General features: G+C 38.0%; 1 protein-coding gene across 1 annotated transcript in view; it reads left to right on the forward strand.

The window, feature by feature from the left end:
• The first annotated feature begins 15,938 nt into the window (after nt 1-15,938).
• The window catches only part of ADAMDEC1 (ADAM-like, decysin 1), a 23,095-nt gene continuing 21,289 nt past the window's right edge, over nt 15,939-17,744 (forward strand). The window contains exon 1 of the mRNA XM_006884913.1: nt 15,939-16,032. Within this exon, the coding sequence (XP_006884975.1) occupies nt 15,945-16,032 (88 nt within the window). The 5' untranslated portion in view covers nt 15,939-15,944. The remainder of the gene's footprint in view (nt 16,033-17,744) is intronic.

The raw sequence follows: 17,744 nt of genomic DNA on the forward strand, positions 1-17,744 counted from the left end.
CAGTCATGCATTATTTTTATCAAAAATGCAGTGCTAATAGCTTGGGCCTTCTAATTAAAGCAGATGAGATGAAGCCCAGAAGTCAGCCTATTTTGAGCAACAGCCATTTGTGTGAAATGTCAGCCTCAAAAATTCAGTAGAAATTTCCAGATGGCCTTAATATCCACATCTAGGACATTACCCCACCATAGCAGACATGAGTCTGAGCTGGAACACTTCAACATCTTCCCAGGAGCACATTCTTCCACATCTGTGCAGGAATCAACTGTGTTTGGTAACACAGTATAGTGGCAAGAAACTGCACTACAATCTCAAAGGCATGTGGTTCGAGACAACCAGCAGCTCCAAGGGAGAAGGATGGACAATCTCTCCCTGTATGATTAACTGTCTTTGAAAACCTACCAGCAGGTCAACTATGGGTTGGTTTTGACTCTATGGTACACAACAACAAAACACATTTGTCATGTCATTGTATTGGAGAATTAATTGTTCTAATCACTATAGCATTTGTCTGTCAGTTTGCTGTACTAATGTAACTTGCAGGTTGCTGTGATACTGTAAACTATGCTATCAGTGTAGTAAAGGCACTAGGGTAAACCATAGTGAACAGGTTTTAATAGAACTCCCAGATTAAGACAGATAGAGTAGGAAGCAGGATTGGCCATCTACTTTTTAAACAGCAGGCCTCTGAGAAGCCTATGAGGAACTCTAAAGGAACACTGAGCCCTGTGATGAACTATAGAGGAACACAGAAAGCTGTAGTATTAGAGGTAGAACCCAGATTTGAAGTCAATCAAAATGAGGAAAAATAGTGGCAAACATCTTTGTTTGGAATGCATGCATCATGAATGTTAGAAGAAAGAAATGGTAAAAAACAAAATGGAACACATATACATCAACATTCTAGGCTTTAGTGAAGTGAAATGGACTGGCTTTGGATACTTTGAATCAGACAATCACATGTGTGGAGTTTATCTTCCAATATGGCTTTCCTAGCAATTCTCACCATTCCACAAGGAGAGCTAACATATAAAGTGTATGGCTAGTCTAGCCAATAAATTGACCAGCTCCAACCGCAGACTAGACCTTCCCCACAGCCAGAGAAAAAGAAGAAGCAAGAAAATGTAATATGACCTTTGGGCCCAGAAATTCTTGTTCCAACTACAATAACAGCTGCAGCAACCGTAGGAAAGCAAAGGACCAGAGAAACCTGCCATGAGTTGGAGGTGACAGCTATCACCCACCCTCCCTCCCCAGACAGAACCAGAGCTAAGCTAAGAGACTTTGTCCCAAGTTTACCGGACAACGTAGGGTCAGTGAAAGCCACTATTGTCAGGACTGAGAACTTTGTAACACTGGCCTTAAACCACAAGGCTCAATACTGAGGTATATGCTAGCACATTTCCGAAGCTGTCCTGACTGAATTCTGCAATTAACCTGAATTATAATATTTTAACTTTCACAATATAGTTCTGTGTGGTCTGTGTGCTAACGCATTGGATTGTGGACCCGGTATAAGTAGGTTGGGATGAGACTGAGAAAAGTTGTATAAATTATGTACACCACATTGAAACAGATGAGGGAAAGAACAGTTTTAAAGTGATATATGATTGGAAATTATGGTTATGACAAGAGTCCAGAATAAAGGTTGCATAGTGGAGTGTACTGAGGGTGGGGGGGATTTTATACAAATGAAGGAATTTTTCTTTTACTTTTCAAAGAGAAGAGTGAACAGAGGGGGAGGGGTGGCCAGGGAGAAAAATGAAACAATGAATTAATGGAAATCTAAAATCTTTGTAAATGTTCATTAAAATAAATAAAATTTTAAAAAAGAAGGTAAATAAGACAGGTGTTTAGAAAAGTAGAAAGAGGTACAGGAGAATGAGGAACATGTCTGAGTTGATGGGAGTTGGTTTCATGTTCCTGATGCTGTTGACAAGAACAATTCCGTTTTGTAAAGTCTGTAAAGGTCTGGCATGAATTTACCCACGTGGTTGATGTTCTTTTTACAACATGATATACTATGCTAGGAACTGAAAAATAGAGGAACAATAGTATTGCACTCTCAGTTAAAAAAGAAAATTTCATGTTCTATCCTGAAGTACAATGTTGTGAGTGATAGAATATTATCCATATGCATACAAGAAAGACCTGTTAATATGTTGCTGTGTTTGTTGTTGTTAGGTTCCACAGAGTTGCTTGTGACTCATAGCAACACTCTTTGTAATAGCCCAAAACCTGCTCTATGCTGTGCAAACTTGACTGTCTCAAACACACCTACTCTCATTAACCTAGTCACTATCAGTCCATCTAATTTATGGTCTCCCTCTCTTTCTACTTCCCTCCACTCTTCCAAGCGTGACGTCCCTCTCCAAGAACTGGTCCTTCCTTGCAACATGCCCAAATTATGTCAGATGAAGTCTCAGAATCCTTGCCTCCAAGGAGCAGGCTGACTTCACTCTCTCTGAGATGAACCTACTTGTTCTCTGACAGTCCATGATATAATCAACATTCTTCTCCAGCATCACAGCTCAAGGGCACCAATTCTCTATCACCCCTTAGTCTTTGTCCAGCTCTCTGATATGTAGCAAACAATTGCAAAGACTATGGCCTAGATTGGGGCACCTTAGTCTCTAGACTGATACTTTTGTTCTTCAGTCCTCTGGAGAGGTCCCTGAAAGTTTACTTTCTCAATGCAATTCATTTCTTGACTTCCTGACTACTGGTGCCAAGAAGGTTGATTGTGGAGCCAAGGAAACTAAAACTGTTAACAGTCTCGATCTCTTCACCATCCATCATGATGCTGCCAGTTGGCCCAGTGGTGAGAATTTTTGTTTTCTTGATGTTGAGCTTCAATCCATATTGAAGGCTGCAGTCCTTGACCTTCTGAAGCAAATGCTTCAGGTTCACCTCAGTTTCAGCAAGCAGGGTTGTGTTGTCTCTGTAATGTAGGTTATTGATTAATTTTCCTCCAATCCTGATGCCACATTCCTCTTCATAAAGCCTAGTCTCCCGAATGATCTGTTATGCATATAGACTGAAAAGATATGGAGATAGGATACCTCCTTGATGTACTCTCTTTCTGATTTTGAACCATGCAGTGTTTTCTTGCTCTGTTCTGATGACTACCTCCTGGTCCAAGTATATATTTTGCATAAGCACAATCAAATGTTCTGTGATTCTCATTCTTCTCAGAGTTAAACGCAGTTCGTTGTCATCCATAAAGTCAAATGTCATTTCACAGTCAATGAAATACAGACAGACATTCCTCTGGTACTCTCGGCTTTCAGCCAAAATCCATTTAACATTAGCTATAATATCCCTAGTATCATAGCCTCTTCTAAACAGACCAGCCTGCACATCTGGCACTTCTCTGTTGACATGCCGCTCCAGTCATTTTTGGATAATTTTCAGTAGAATTTTGCTTGCGTGTGATATTAATGATATTGTTTGATAATTTCCACACTCTGTTGTGTCACCTTTCTTTGGAATGGCAACAAATATAGACAAATATAGTCAGTTGGCCAGGTGGTTTTTCTCCAGATTTTGTGGCACAACTTAGTGAGTGCATCTAGGATAACATCTGTTTGTTGAAATATGTCAGTTGATATGCCTACAATTCCTGGAGCCTTGTGGGAATTTTTTTCCCAATTCTTTCAGAGCAGCTTGAACTTCTTTCTTCATCACCACAGGCTCTTGTTCATATGTAATTTCATGAAACACTTCTATGTGAGCCAATTCCTTCTGGTATGATGACTCTCTATACTCCTTCTCTCTTCTTTTAATGTTTCTTGGATCATTTAATATACTGCCCAAAGCATCCTTAAGCATTGCAACTCATGGCTTGAATTTGTTTTTCAAATCTTTCAGTTTAAGAAATGCTGAGCAAGTTCAGCCATTTGATATTCTGACTCCAACTCTTTGTATATTTCATCATAATACTTTGCTTATTAAAATGTACAATTCTTACAGTTAAAACTAAAGTGGAAGAAATTGAAAATTTTTACCAAATCTTGTAGTCCAAAATTTACCAAACATGCAATCGAGATGCATTAATGATAATTGGTGACTGAAATTCAAAAGTTGGACACAATGAATAAAGAATGGTAAGAATGGACTTGATGATGGAAATGAGTCTGGAAATAAAGTTATTTAATTTGGTGTGTTCAATGATTTACTCTAATACATTTTCTTAAAGACCCACACATAAATTTTACACATAGATCTCATCTGATAAACTGTGCAGGAATCAAATTGACTTCATCTGTTTAAGGAATTTTGGAGAAGATCAATAGCAGTTGTTAAAACTAGGCCAGGGGCAGATTGTAGAACAGGCCACCAATTATGCATGAGCGAGTTAAAACTGTGGCTGAAGAAAATGAAAATAAATAAGTCTATGAGAACAAAAATATGATCTTGATTGTATCACACCTGATTTTAAAAAATCATAATAAGAATACATTTGAAGCATTGGACACCAATGACTTAAAAGCAGATGAGTTGTTGGATGATGTCAAAGATATCCTCCATGATGCTGACACATAAGATGGGCAGTTGTGTCTTGTCTTGGGGTGCCGGGGATATTGTCATCTGTCCCCAGCTCAGCTTGCTGCTTGATGGAGGCAAAATCAGGTGGTGCGTTAAAAAAAAAAAAGGCAAATAGTGGAGTACAAGAAATCATCTGGTGATTGCACTCACTGAACAAGGAGCAAGATTTTGTGTCCAGACATCCTTAGCTGCATTTGTGGGGATATAAATTGCAGCCAGTGCATTGCTAATTTCCTAATATCCTTCCAGGCAGCAAGCCTTTGGAAAAGTCAGCAAGGTAACTGCTAAGACTTAAGAAAACTACGATTCAGTCACAGTCCCAGGCTAGGCTCTCCTGAGGTCTCGGCAGTCCAATCTTTAGTATAAATTAAATGAATAGTGTGAAAGAGAGGTTACTTCATGCCATGGAGGTGCACCTCCTGAAGGCCCACACTGTTGTAGGAGACTGCTTCCACCTCCCTGCCCTGAGGGAGCTGTCAGCAGACAAGTACGTCAATGTGGGCAGGGGACATAAAATGTGGCAAATAAAAATTTTAAAAAATAAATAAAATAAAATGTGGAAGAAGGAGAACAGATAGAGAAAGGTAAAAAATAATTAAAGAGTTACAATGGGAGAGGGATAGAAGATAAATTAATAGGAACAAAAATAATGAAAATGTCCATTAAATGTGAACAGATGTTGTGAAATGTCAATAATGTAACTGGACAATGTGTAGAAATTGAATGGAAACCTAAATTTCTGTATTTCCAAAATAATAAAATACTACTTGAAATAAAATACCATGAAAGGAGAAAAAGATCATTACAAAGACAGAAGGAAACACACACACACACACACACACACACACACACACAAAATGGATCTCAGAAGAGATTGCATGAGAGTATCAAGAAGCCAAAACAAAAGTGAAAAGATGCTAAAGTAAAGAACTGAACAGAAGATTTCAAAGGCAGCTCAAAGAGACAAAGCCAAGTATCATAATGGAATGAATGTGCAGAAAGCTAGGATTGGAAAATAAAAAGCAAAGAACTCACTTGGCATTTCTCAAGCTGTGATAACAACAAATTTAAATCTTGTGTCCCAATACTAAAAGATGGTATGGGCAATAAATATGTTGAATGATCCAGGAAGCATCAAAAGAAGATGAAGGGAATACACAGAGTCACTCTATCGAAAAGAATTGACACAAAAAATTTCAGGTAGTATCTACCACATGAGCAAGAGCCAATGGTAATGAAAGAAGTTGAAACTTCACTGAAGGCATTGACAAAACATAAGGCCCAAGGAATCAAGGAGATACTGATTAACATACTTCAACTAACATATGCAGCCCTGGATGTGGTCATGAGTCCATGCCAGGAAATTTGGAGGACAGCTACCTGGTCAATTCACTGGAAAATATCTGTATTTATTCCCATTCCCAAGAAAAGTGATCCTATAGAATGTGGTAGTTATCAAACAATATCACCAACATCACATTCAAGCAAAATACTGTTGAAGATCATTCAAAAACAGCTAGAACAGTACATAGATAGGGAATTGTCAGAAGTTCAAGTCGGCTTTATAAGAGGCCACAGCACTAGGGATATCATTGCTGATGTCAGATGGATTTGGCTGGAAGTAAAGAATACCAGAAGAATGTCTGCTTGTGTTTTATTTACTATGCAAAGGAATTTGACTATTTAGATCACAACAAATTATGGCTAACATTGAGAAAAATGGAATTCCAGAATACTTAACTGTGCTCTTGTGGAGCCTATACCTAGACAAAAAGGTCATTGTATGAACAGAGCAAGGGAAGCACATAGTTTAAAATTAAGAAAGGAGTGTGTCATGATTGTATCCTTTCTCCATACCTATTCAATCTGTATGCTTAACAAATTATTCAAAAAACTGGGCCCTATGAAGAGGAAGTTGGCATCAGGATCAAAGGAAGACTCATCAGTAACATTTGTTATGCAGATAATATAACCTTGCTTGCTGAAAGTGGGGAAGACTTGAGGCACTTGGTATAGAAGATCAAGGAACATTGTTGTTATGTTGTTATGTGCCATCAAGTCCCTTGCGACTCATTGCGATCCTATGTACAACAGCCCTAACCCTGCTCTATCCTGTGCCAATCGAACTGCCCCTGACACACCCATCCCGATTACCCCAGTCACTGAATCAATCCACATCATAGAGGGTCTTCCCCTCTTGCGTTGTCCCTCCACCCTCCCAAGCATTATGTCCCTCTCCAAGGACCTGTCCCTCCTTACAACATGTGCAAAGTATGTCAGAGGAAGCCCCAGAATCCTTGCCTCCAAGGAGCAGCCTGGTTTAACCCTCTCTAATATGAATCTATTTGTTTTCTTGGCAGTCCATGGTACATTCAATACTCTTCTCCAGCACCACAGCTCAAAGGCATCAATTCTCCTTCTACCCTTCCTAGTCATTGTCCAACTCTCTGATGCATAACAAGTGATTGTAAAGATGCACCTTAGTCTCCAGAGCGATCAAGGAATGCAGTCTCCAATATGGATTATATCCCAACATCAAGAAAACAAAAATTCTTATCACTGGATCACTATTATGATAGGTAGAATTTTCCCTTGAATTCACCATCAACCTGCTTGGTACCAGGAGTCAGAAAACTCGGAGACACTGGGAAGATTTGAAGACTGGGTCCTCTCCAAATTACAGAGGAGCAATGCTGTCAGATTTAGCTCTATAGTGTGGCTGATTCAGGCGATGGTCTTTTCGGTCACTTGCTATGCTCCTTAAAGCTGGACAATGACTAAGGATGAAAGAAGAATTGATGCCTTTATTTTTTGGTGGTTTTTTTCCCCCTTGTTGTATGTTATAGAGTCAGATCCGACTGCCACAGGAGGAGATTGCCCTTCCTTCTCTAGTAGAGCATCTGGTAGATTAGAACCGTACACCTTTGGGATTGCAGCAATATTTCTTGTCAGTAAGCCACCAGAGCTCCCTGAATTGATGCCTTTGAATTGCGATGTTGGAGAAGAATACTGAAGATCCCGTGGACTGCCAGCTAACAGGTTATGTCTGAGAGAAGGTGTAGCCAGAGTGCTCTTTAGAGGCAGAGAAGATAAAGCTTCATCTCAAGTACTTTGGACTTTTGTTAGGAAAGATTATTCCTTGGAGAGGAGACATTGTGCTTGGAAAGGTAGAGGGATGGCAAAGGAGAGTAAGCTCCTCACCAGGTGCATTGACTGCAGCAATGTGCTTGAGTGTGTCAGGGATTGTGAGGTTGTCACAGGACAGGATAGGATTCAGATCTTTATCTTTTGTGCACAGTGTCACTATGAGTCATACTTGATTTGAAAGCACCTAATCACAACAGTCTTTCTTGAGAATGGTTCTTGCCAATCTCTGTATGCTTAAATTCGGTTAGCTCTTTCATGTGCAGTAAAAAACCTTAGCCGTGTGAGTCCTTAATTAAGTGAAATATGCTATCTAAATAAGAGTTCACATAGATCTGCTTCACACGCAGTACTGCCTTATGCAATGTGAGGCAAATTAGATGAAGTCTATTCAGATATAAATTAGACTTATCAGAACAAAGCTAATGTCCAAAATTTGAAACATTTAAAATCAGTTAGTTTCATCTGTTGGAGCTGTAAGTTGTTTTTGACTATGTAGCATCCTTTTTCCCAATAGTAGTCAGTTCCCATTACAATTGGTGTTGTTGTTGTTGTTGTTGTTATGTGCTATAGAGTCATTTGCGACTCATAGCGACCCTACATACAAGAGCCCTAAATGCTGCTCTGTCCTGCGCTAACCTCGCCATCTTCGACAATTGGTTTTAATAAAAATAATCTCAGTGTCTTTCTCCCTCTGGAGTCATTGCCTACAGTGATTGGTTCAAAGTGTATGAACTATGTTGGCCAAGGAGAGTTTTTCAAATTTGAAAAGTTTTATGAATCAAAAATATCTTACAATGCTCAAGTGAATATAATGAGTTTTTCCTTCTAGGACAGTAATGAAAAAGAAACAAATGCTCTAAACAAAATTATTGTCCACACCTCTCATCTCAGTATTCCTTCATCCGTGTCCTGAATATTCTTTTACTTAACTCCATATCCTATTTTCTCTTTTGCAGTGCTTACTGTTCTATGTAATCCTCTTAAGAATTCTATATAATCCTGCAGCTAAAAACCATTTTAAAGAACCTACAACATAGACAACCTACAATTATTGTTAAATGAATGCCTAGATCCTACTGCCATAAATTTCACCCTTACTACTGAGTATTGTGAGACCTTTATTAACTGTAAACAAATTCTTTCTCATCTTCATCCTTTTTATTACCTCTCATAGCTGAAGTTTCACACTTCAATGAGCTTGCTTTATTGTTTCTATATTTTATTATTTTTATATGTGCCACATATTACAAGGTCCTAAGTAGGAAAAATCTGGTGGCCTAGTGCACAAGGAGTTGATTCCAAAGGTGTCATTTCTCCACCAGTTCCAATTCACACATAGTCCTTTGGAAGAGAGATAGGCCCTCTCCTTCCATGTGAAGGACATTCTCAGAACCCATTAGACATGTAGCTATAAGGCATTTCTGACCTGATAATTATATTGAAGATCTTTTTAAGTAAGAGAATAATTTCTAGTTCCCTCAATTATTGTTTTTCTACTTCTATTTCCTTTCTATTTCATGCTGCCCAGCTGTCACTTTTAACTTCTACTGACATTTATTAACACAGTTATAGGTAGGGTTTTTTTCCTTCTAAACATATACGGCACAGCTGTTCATCCATGCTAGCCTTTTTACAAAAAGATTGACTAATCTCACCAATCCACAAGGGGATTGGCTAGCCTTACCAATCCTCAAGCAGATTGACTAGTCTCACTATTAAATTGAGATAAAAAAGCATAAAGAGAATCTCTCACCACCAGCAAAGAAGATGCAAGTATGTAGTGGCTCTCCTTCAGAACCGGAAATTAATGTCTTGTGCCAGATGGATTTACTGCAGCAGCAGTGGCCGAAGCAGAAGACCAAAGACAAGACATGTGACAGAGGTGATTTTGGAACTGCCCCCTTCTGGAACCAGAGCTCAGAAACTTTGCCCAAGTTTACTGGAGGAATAGAGACTAGTGGGGAGCAGGTCAAGTGGCAGTGGGAAGTTGTAATTAGCAGAACTAAGAGCTATGTAACACTGACCTAAAGCCCTGAGGTACAAGACTGAGGTGATGTGAGCACATTTCAGAAGCTGTCCTGACTGTATTCTGCTACTAACCTGAAATAATTTTTTAATTCCCCAAGATAGTTCTCTGTGGCCTGTGAGGCTATTGCCTCAGAGTTTGGACTCAGTAAAGCAGGAAGATTGGAGTTGGGATTTGTAGAAAGAGTTGTGGGAGTTTGGGAGATATCTCTGACCTCGTAGAAATTAATTTTGTTTTGTTGACGGGGACAGTTTCCATTTGTGAAGTTGATAAAGGCTGACCTCATGAGATCCTTGGATTTTTTTTACATCAGTTAACTTCTTTGAATCATCTGTAAATGAGAACTTAAAAGGAGCATTGAATTCATTTGTTAAAATGATCAAATAAAACAATGTATGTGAAAGACTTAAGGAATTGTCAAGAATTTCTATCATTTTATCCATTAGAGGCTCTGAAGAATAAAGATCTGATAATCTGTTCCTCTGAAGCTTACAGCCTAGAAAACCCTTTGTCGTTTTTGTTGTGTTATCAATTAACATGTTGCCGCACACTTTTAAAATTGACGACCGTGCTTAGAAACACATTTGCCATCATTTTCGGCAACGTGTTGACTTCCAACTCCTAGCTGTTGCGTGTACAGCAGAATGAAATCCTTCCTGAGATTTCTATACAATCCTCCAATCTTTACTATGTGTAAAAACTGTTCCAGTCATCTACCTGAAAGTATTTATCATTTTTGCTGACCCTCTGCTCTTCCAAGAATGAAGTCCTTCAGAGATTTGCTGCTTTTAATATACTGCTATCTCAAAGTCAGGGTTTTTCTTGTGACTAAAACCTACCAAGAGCTAATCCAGAGAGAGATGGGCACTCCCTTCCCTTATGAAGTATGGACTCTTGATACCATACTGGAAGCCTTCCTTAACCATTTTCCAAATTTCACCTGCATATGAAGCAATGAAAATACCATAGCTCACATAACATGCACCTTAATCTTTAAAGTGATTTCTTTGCTTTTAGTACTTTGAAGAGGTCCTTGGCAACAGATTTTTTTTCATTGAAAAAATGCACTTGATTTGCTAACATCTGCTTCCACGGGTATTGATTGTGGATCCAAATAAAATGAAACCATTGACAACTTAAATATTTTCTTAATTTATCATATTGTATCCAGTTGTGAGGATTTTCATTTTATCTATGTTTATAATAGTCCATACTGTATTCCTGTGATAATCATAGCATGCTATCATATTATGATTATCACAGGAATCCAGAATTAAGGTTGCATAGTGGAGTGCGTTTGGGGTCGGGAGGGGGGCAAGGTTGGGGGCAGGGCAGGGCGGGGGTGGGATCGTATACCAACGAAGAAGTTTATCTTTTGCTTTTCAAAGAGAGGAGCAAACTGGGGGGGAGGGGGTAAAGAAAAAAGTGCAACAATGAACCAATGAAAGTCCAAAATCTCTGCAAATGTTCATTAAAATTAATAAAATTTAAAAAAATTTTAAAAAATCCATACTGTAGGCTATAGTCTTTCAGTGTTATCAAGAAAACTTTCAAATTGTCTTAGTTTGCTGCAATCAAGATTGTGCCATCTTTTATTGAAAGTTGTTGGTGAAATTTCTTCTAATCTTGAAGAGTCATATTTTTCTTCATATTTTACTGATTCTCAGACTATTTGTTCAGTTTATAAATTGAATAGTTATAAAGAATTACCACCTAGATGTGCTCCATTATTGATTTTAAATCATACATCATGCCATTTTCTGTGTGAACTGTTTTTTTTAACAAGGTACAGGTTCTGCCAGAAAACAAACAAGTGTTCTGAAATTCTCATTCTTCTCAATGTTATCCATAATATAGTATAATACAGCACCAAATGTTTTTGCACAGTTAATAAAACACAAATAAGCATCTATCTGTTTTAGCCAGAATTCATCTAACATCAGGAAAGATCCCTCTCAGTCTATAGCCTATTCTGAATCTAGCTTGAATTTCTGGCAGCTCCTTGCCAATATACTACTTTGTTTTTCACTACATACCTCCAGTGCCACTTGGATTTCTTCCTTCAGTAGCTTTGTTCTTCGTCATGGATAATCTCTTGAAATGGTTGTGAAGAATTTTTTTTGTGTGTGCAATGACTTAGTATTTGAATCTTCCATTTTCCAACTTGAAGAGCTCATCTTGTGGCATCCTATGGGACATCATTTCCTTTTTATTTATAGGGTTTTCAGCAGCCCATTATTTATAAGTGAGTAGTAGGACTTGCTTCCTAGTCTTAGTCTGGAAGCTTTACTGAAGCATGTCCACCAAGGATGATCCTGATGATATTTTATACATCAGTTGCATATCTTCTAACATCACAGCTGCAAACAAACAAGCCTCCATATAGGACAACCTGACAGATTAGAGAAAGAGAAAACTTTATGGAACAGATCTATTCTGTCTCATGGGGTCAATATAAGTAAAAGTGGACTCAATGGCACCTAATGCCAATAACATTCTGCTTTCATTTCCAGTTGAACAATATTTAAACATCCATCCCTATAATTAAGTATATTTTATTACAGAAAATTCTAGCATATCAAATTGTAAGTTTTATGGGACCAAAATTCTCTGTTGTCAGGAGGTTGATCACTATTTCTTAGTTTTATGAGGACACATTAAGTAATATGTTTAGTGAATTCTTGAGAATTGCATTTCTAAGGGATTCATATACATGCCATTTCTCATTCTTTCCTTCTTTCCAGATGAATCAAGTAAACAATCCCCTCATTGCTATTTCCACACTTATAATTTATAGGCTTATATTTAACTATCTTGTAAACAGCAACAATAGCCCAGATAGAGTTCAGTTTCCAAATGTCCAAATGTCTTTTCTTGAACATTTGTTCTTTAAAAAAAGAAAACAAAAACCACATCAATGATCATCAAGTTGACATCAACATAGAGCACTCCATGTGTTTCAAAGTATAAATGTGTTCCATGGAAATTTCTTGACAATAATCTTCGTGGAATCATACTGCCAGGTGTATTTTCTTTGGTATAGATGGAAGGGTTCCAGCTTCCAACTTTTAGTTTAGCAGATAAGCTCAAATCATATATGCCACCCAGTGACCTGAAGTAACAACAGTAGTTATAAAGTTGGTTTGAAAATAATTCCCATAAAATAGTCTCAAAGAAGAATTTTCAAGAGCAACAATAATTGACTAAAGGTAATGCAATAATCTCTGATATGTTGAAAGAATTTAGCTGCCATTCTAATAACTAAAATTCATTCTAATAGACTAAAATCCTATTTTCAGTAAACAGATCATTAGAAAATTGAAGGTGAAATCTTTAGAGGGGAAAAAACCTACAAAAACATAAACTTTCTTAGAACAATCTTAACCAAGGAAATCATTGCCATTAACTCAATTTTTATTTATCCAATACTATTGTTGTTGTTGTTGTTCTTATGTGCCATTGAGCCACTTAAGACTCATAGCGACTCATACGTATAAGAGCCCTAAACGCCGTTCTATCTGGTGCCAACCAAACCCTCTCAAACACACTTAATTCCCACCACTCCAGTCACAGAACTGATCCATCTCATCAAAGGTTTTCCTGTCCTGCGCCATCCTTCCACATGATGTCCCTCTCCAAAGACCAGTCCCTCCTTGCAACATGCCCAAAGTATGTCAGACGAAGCTTCAGAATCCTTGACTCCAAGGAGCATTCCGGCTTCACCCTCTCCAGGACAAACCTGTTTCTTCACCTAGCAGTCCATTGTATATTCAACACTCTTCTCCAGCCCCACAGCTCAAAGGCATCAATTCTCTTTCTATCATCCCTATTCACCGTTGATGCAGGTAATTGTGAAGACTATCCTTGATCAGGCGCACCTTAGTCTCCAGCCTGATGTCGTTGCTTTTCAGTACTCTTAAGAGGTCCCTCACAGATGACTTTCCCAATGCAATTCTTCTCCTGATTTCCTGGCTACTGTTATAAAGAATGTTGACTGTGGAACCAAATAAATCAAGACTGTTAACTATCTCAATCTCTTCACCATCCATACTGATACTGCCAATTGGCCCAGTGGTGAGAATCTTTGTTTTTTTGATGTTGAGCTTTAATCCATATTGAAGGCTGCATTCCTTGACCTTCTGCAGCAAGCGCTTCAGGTACTCCTCAGTTTCATCAAGCAGGGTTTTGTCATCTGCATAACGCAGGTCGTTGATGATTCTTCCACCAATCCTGATGCCACATTCCTCCTTGTACAGCCCAGTGACTCAGATGATCTGTTCTGCATACAGATTGAAAAGGTATGGAGACAGAATACATCACTGATGGACCCCTTTTTATTTTGAACCAGGTAGTCTCTCTTTGCTCTGTTCTGATGACTGCCTCTTTGCCCAAGTATAGGTTTCACATTACCACAATCAAATGTTCTGGGATTCCTATTCTTCTCAGAGTCAGCCATAACTTGTTGCAATCCACACAGTCAAAAGCCTTTGCGTAGTCAATGAAGCACAGATAGACATTCTTCTGGTATTCTCTGCTTTCTGCCAAAATCCATCTAACATTTGCTGTAATATTCCTAGTACCACGACCTCTTCTAAATCCAGCCTATACATCTGGCAGTCCTCTGTTGACATACTGTTCCAAATGTTTTTGGATAATTTTCAGCAGAATCTTGTTGCATGTGTTATTAATGATATTGTTCAATAATTTCCACACTCTGTTGGGTCACCTTTCTTTGGAATGGAAACAAATATCGATCTTTTCCAGTCAGTCGTCCAGCTGGTTGTCCTCCAGATTTCTTGGCACAAGTTAGTGAGCACATCCAGGGTAGTGTCTGTTTGTTGAAATATGTCAATTTGTATGCCGTCAATTCCTGGAGCCTTGGTTTTGCCAATTCCTTCAGAGCAATTTGAACTTCCTCCTTCATCACCATAGGCTCTTGCTCATATGTCATTTCATGAAATTCTTCTGTGTCAGCCAATTCCTTCTGATACAGTGACTCTATGTATTCCTTACATCTTCTCTTGATACTTCCTGGATCATTTAACGTTCTACCCAAAGTATCCATAAGTCTTGCCACCGGTGGCTTGAATTTGTTTTTCAAATAAAAACAACAATGCAAAAGAAAAAAAGAAAGTGTTGGTTGCAACAGCACAGAACAATAAAAACAAATATGGAACGCTTCAGATAGCATCTTCTCCTTCTCGCTCTTTACCTTTCCCAGCATAATGTTCTTGTCTGAGGACTGACCACTCCTGACAACATGCTCAAAGTGTATGAGACAAAGTTTCACTATCATTGCTGCTAAGGACATCTTAGTTGAACTTCCCCAAAGTAGACACTTGTTTGTTCATTTGGCAGTCTATGGGATATTGGGTACTCTTCTCCAATAAGATAATTCAAAAGCATCAATTCTTCTTCCTTATTCATTGCCCAACTTTCAGATGCAAAGGAAGCAATAGAAAAAAGAGCTCTGGTAGGTGAGGAGTTGCAATTTCAAAGGCAAGGGGTTCAAGTCTACTAGCCTACTTTATGGGAGAGAGCTGGACAGTCTCTTTCTGTGTGATTATAGCCTCTGAATACCTGCTGGAGGGACTTCTATCAGTTGGTTCTTACTTAATGGTAATGAGTTAGTTTAGTTACATTATTCAGAGAAGTTATGTGTGCACATATCTTTACCATCCTGCAAGCAAATTTGAGGTGGTTATTATCATCATCATCTGATCACAGATAAGATTCAAGGTCAGAGAGATTTGCAGTATCCTGCCTTTTGCTTATATCAAAGAATCTCCATTCTTTATGCCAACTTTCAAAAATATATACATAATGTCCTGGTACATTTTATGAATTTGTAACTAAATGTCTGTGAGGGTGTGAGGGTACTACATAGTAACAGTGATGAGTCAGTTTGGCAAATATCCAAACATAAACAGGAACATCTCAGCCTCAGTCTAAATATTTCCACTACATCCTCTGTGAAAGGTAACAGCTGCTAGTGTTTAATAATTAGAGACCAACTGGATAGCGCCTAACAGTAATCCCATAAGTAAATACCACTCAAAGATGAGGAACATTCTCATGATCTTTACACTGCAATTTCAAGGACATTTCCCAATATCATTAGGAAACATTCTGAAATCACACAATGAAAATTTGAGGTTACGATTATTTGTTTCAATTTCAAGGGAGAAGTAGGAGAGAATAAAATTGTGGAGACCACTTCTACATGCTGCCTCAGACTTCTCAGCTCCCTGTGCTGGCCAACATGTCTTTGGTCCTGCTTTCTGTTCTCTGGCTGTTTGTTCATACTCAAGGTAAGTGCTAATATGTTGATATTTTGTGTCAAAACTAAATATTTTAATGAATTTTATAAACTATCTTTAATGTCATGTTTATAGCACATACCTGCAAACTGAAAGAGGGAGGAAAAGTAACAAGGTTTCATGATCCAAGGATATTGTTATTTGTATTTCGGTGTATTTGCTACATCTCTCTCTTAGAAGATCAAACTGAAAATAGAAATACAACTGAATGAGTTAAAATATTTCAAAAAATTGTGTTAGAAATAAACATGATATAAAACATAAATTATGAAATTTCTCTTTTTTTTCTTTTTTATCTTATTATTTTGTGTGTGTGTACCACCAAATCAGATCTGACCGGTACAGGAGGAGATTGCCCCTCCTTCTCCAGCAGAGCTTCTGGTGGATTCAAACTGCGTACCTCTGGGATTGCAGTTCAGCTTCTTGCCACTAGGCCACCAGAGCTCCCCTAAAATTCCTCATATTTTAAAAAATTATTGCATATTTGAAGAAATTAAAAAATTTGTTTGCACAGTACTTTCTCAAATGATTGAACTACAACTGACCTTACTATTTATTTATTCATTCCATTTTTTTCCACTAGCAAATACCTTTCCAATATTGAAACTGAAAATATCTGTATTGTAGGGTATGTCCTGAGGTAAGATTCTTATAAATACAGCATTTGAGTGGGATGAAAATGAGGGGAAAATAATCTTTTTCTTCCTTTAAATTTAAAGCTAATATTAATCCATTTGACAATGACAATATCGTCTACTGGTAAATAGCTGTCCTGCAATTCCAGAGTCATCTGATTTTAATCCACTAGCTATTCCACAGGAGAAGGGTGGGCAATCTCCTCTTGTGGAATTTGCTGCCCCTGAAAACCCACTGGAGAATCTGCTAAAATTCTATTCTGACTTTATGGAGTAAAACAAACATAAACACAACAATAACCAAGGGAGTTCTAGTGTCCTGCTGTTGCTGTTATGTTCCATAAAGTCAGAACCAACTAATAACTGAACTTTCAGCAGGTTTTCAGAGGCTGTAAATCATAAGGGTGGAAACTGGCTAACTTTCTTCTGTAGTGTAATTGGTAGATTCAAACTTTCTGTCCTGGATAGGCAGTACAACTCCTTACCAGGCCTTGTGGCATAGTGAGTAAGAATTTAAAAATTCAAAAGCAAGTGGCTCAAATCCATCAATGTTTCTTGGAAGTCAGATAGTAATCTCTTCTCTTGTAACTTACAACCTCTGAAACCCACAGGAGGGTCAGCTATCAGTTGATTTTAAAAGGAATGTATGATTAAGCACTATTTGTATGACAACAGTCCCGAGTAAGAGGTACATAGCAAAGTAGACTATGGAGGGGTAAGGGATGCTGAGGGAGAAAATTATGCAACAATGAATGAATATTTTTTAAAATATCAGACTGCAGAGTAAAGGAGGAAGGAAAGTGTGCAACAATGAATAAATGGAAATCTAACTTTTCTGTAAACTTCTGTTAAAATCACATTGTTGTTGTTGATTGTCACCGAGTTGAGCACAACTCATAGCAATCCTGTGAACAAAATGCCTGAAGCCTTTTTATACCTATTGTCATTTATCAAAGTTTATAGAGCTTCCAGAGGCATTTTGTTTAGGAAGTGAATGCCACTCCTGCTTCCAAAAAATCACAATAAAAATATTTTTAAAACAAAACTGGAGTATAAAGTGAATATGGG

Source organism: Elephantulus edwardii, unplaced genomic scaffold (genome assembly GCF_000299155.1).
Source record: "Elephantulus edwardii isolate Elephantulus edwardi_28Jun2011 unplaced genomic scaffold, EleEdw1.0 scaffold00038, whole genome shotgun sequence".
Classification (NCBI taxonomy): Eukaryota; Metazoa; Chordata; class Mammalia; order Macroscelidea; family Macroscelididae; genus Elephantulus; species Elephantulus edwardii.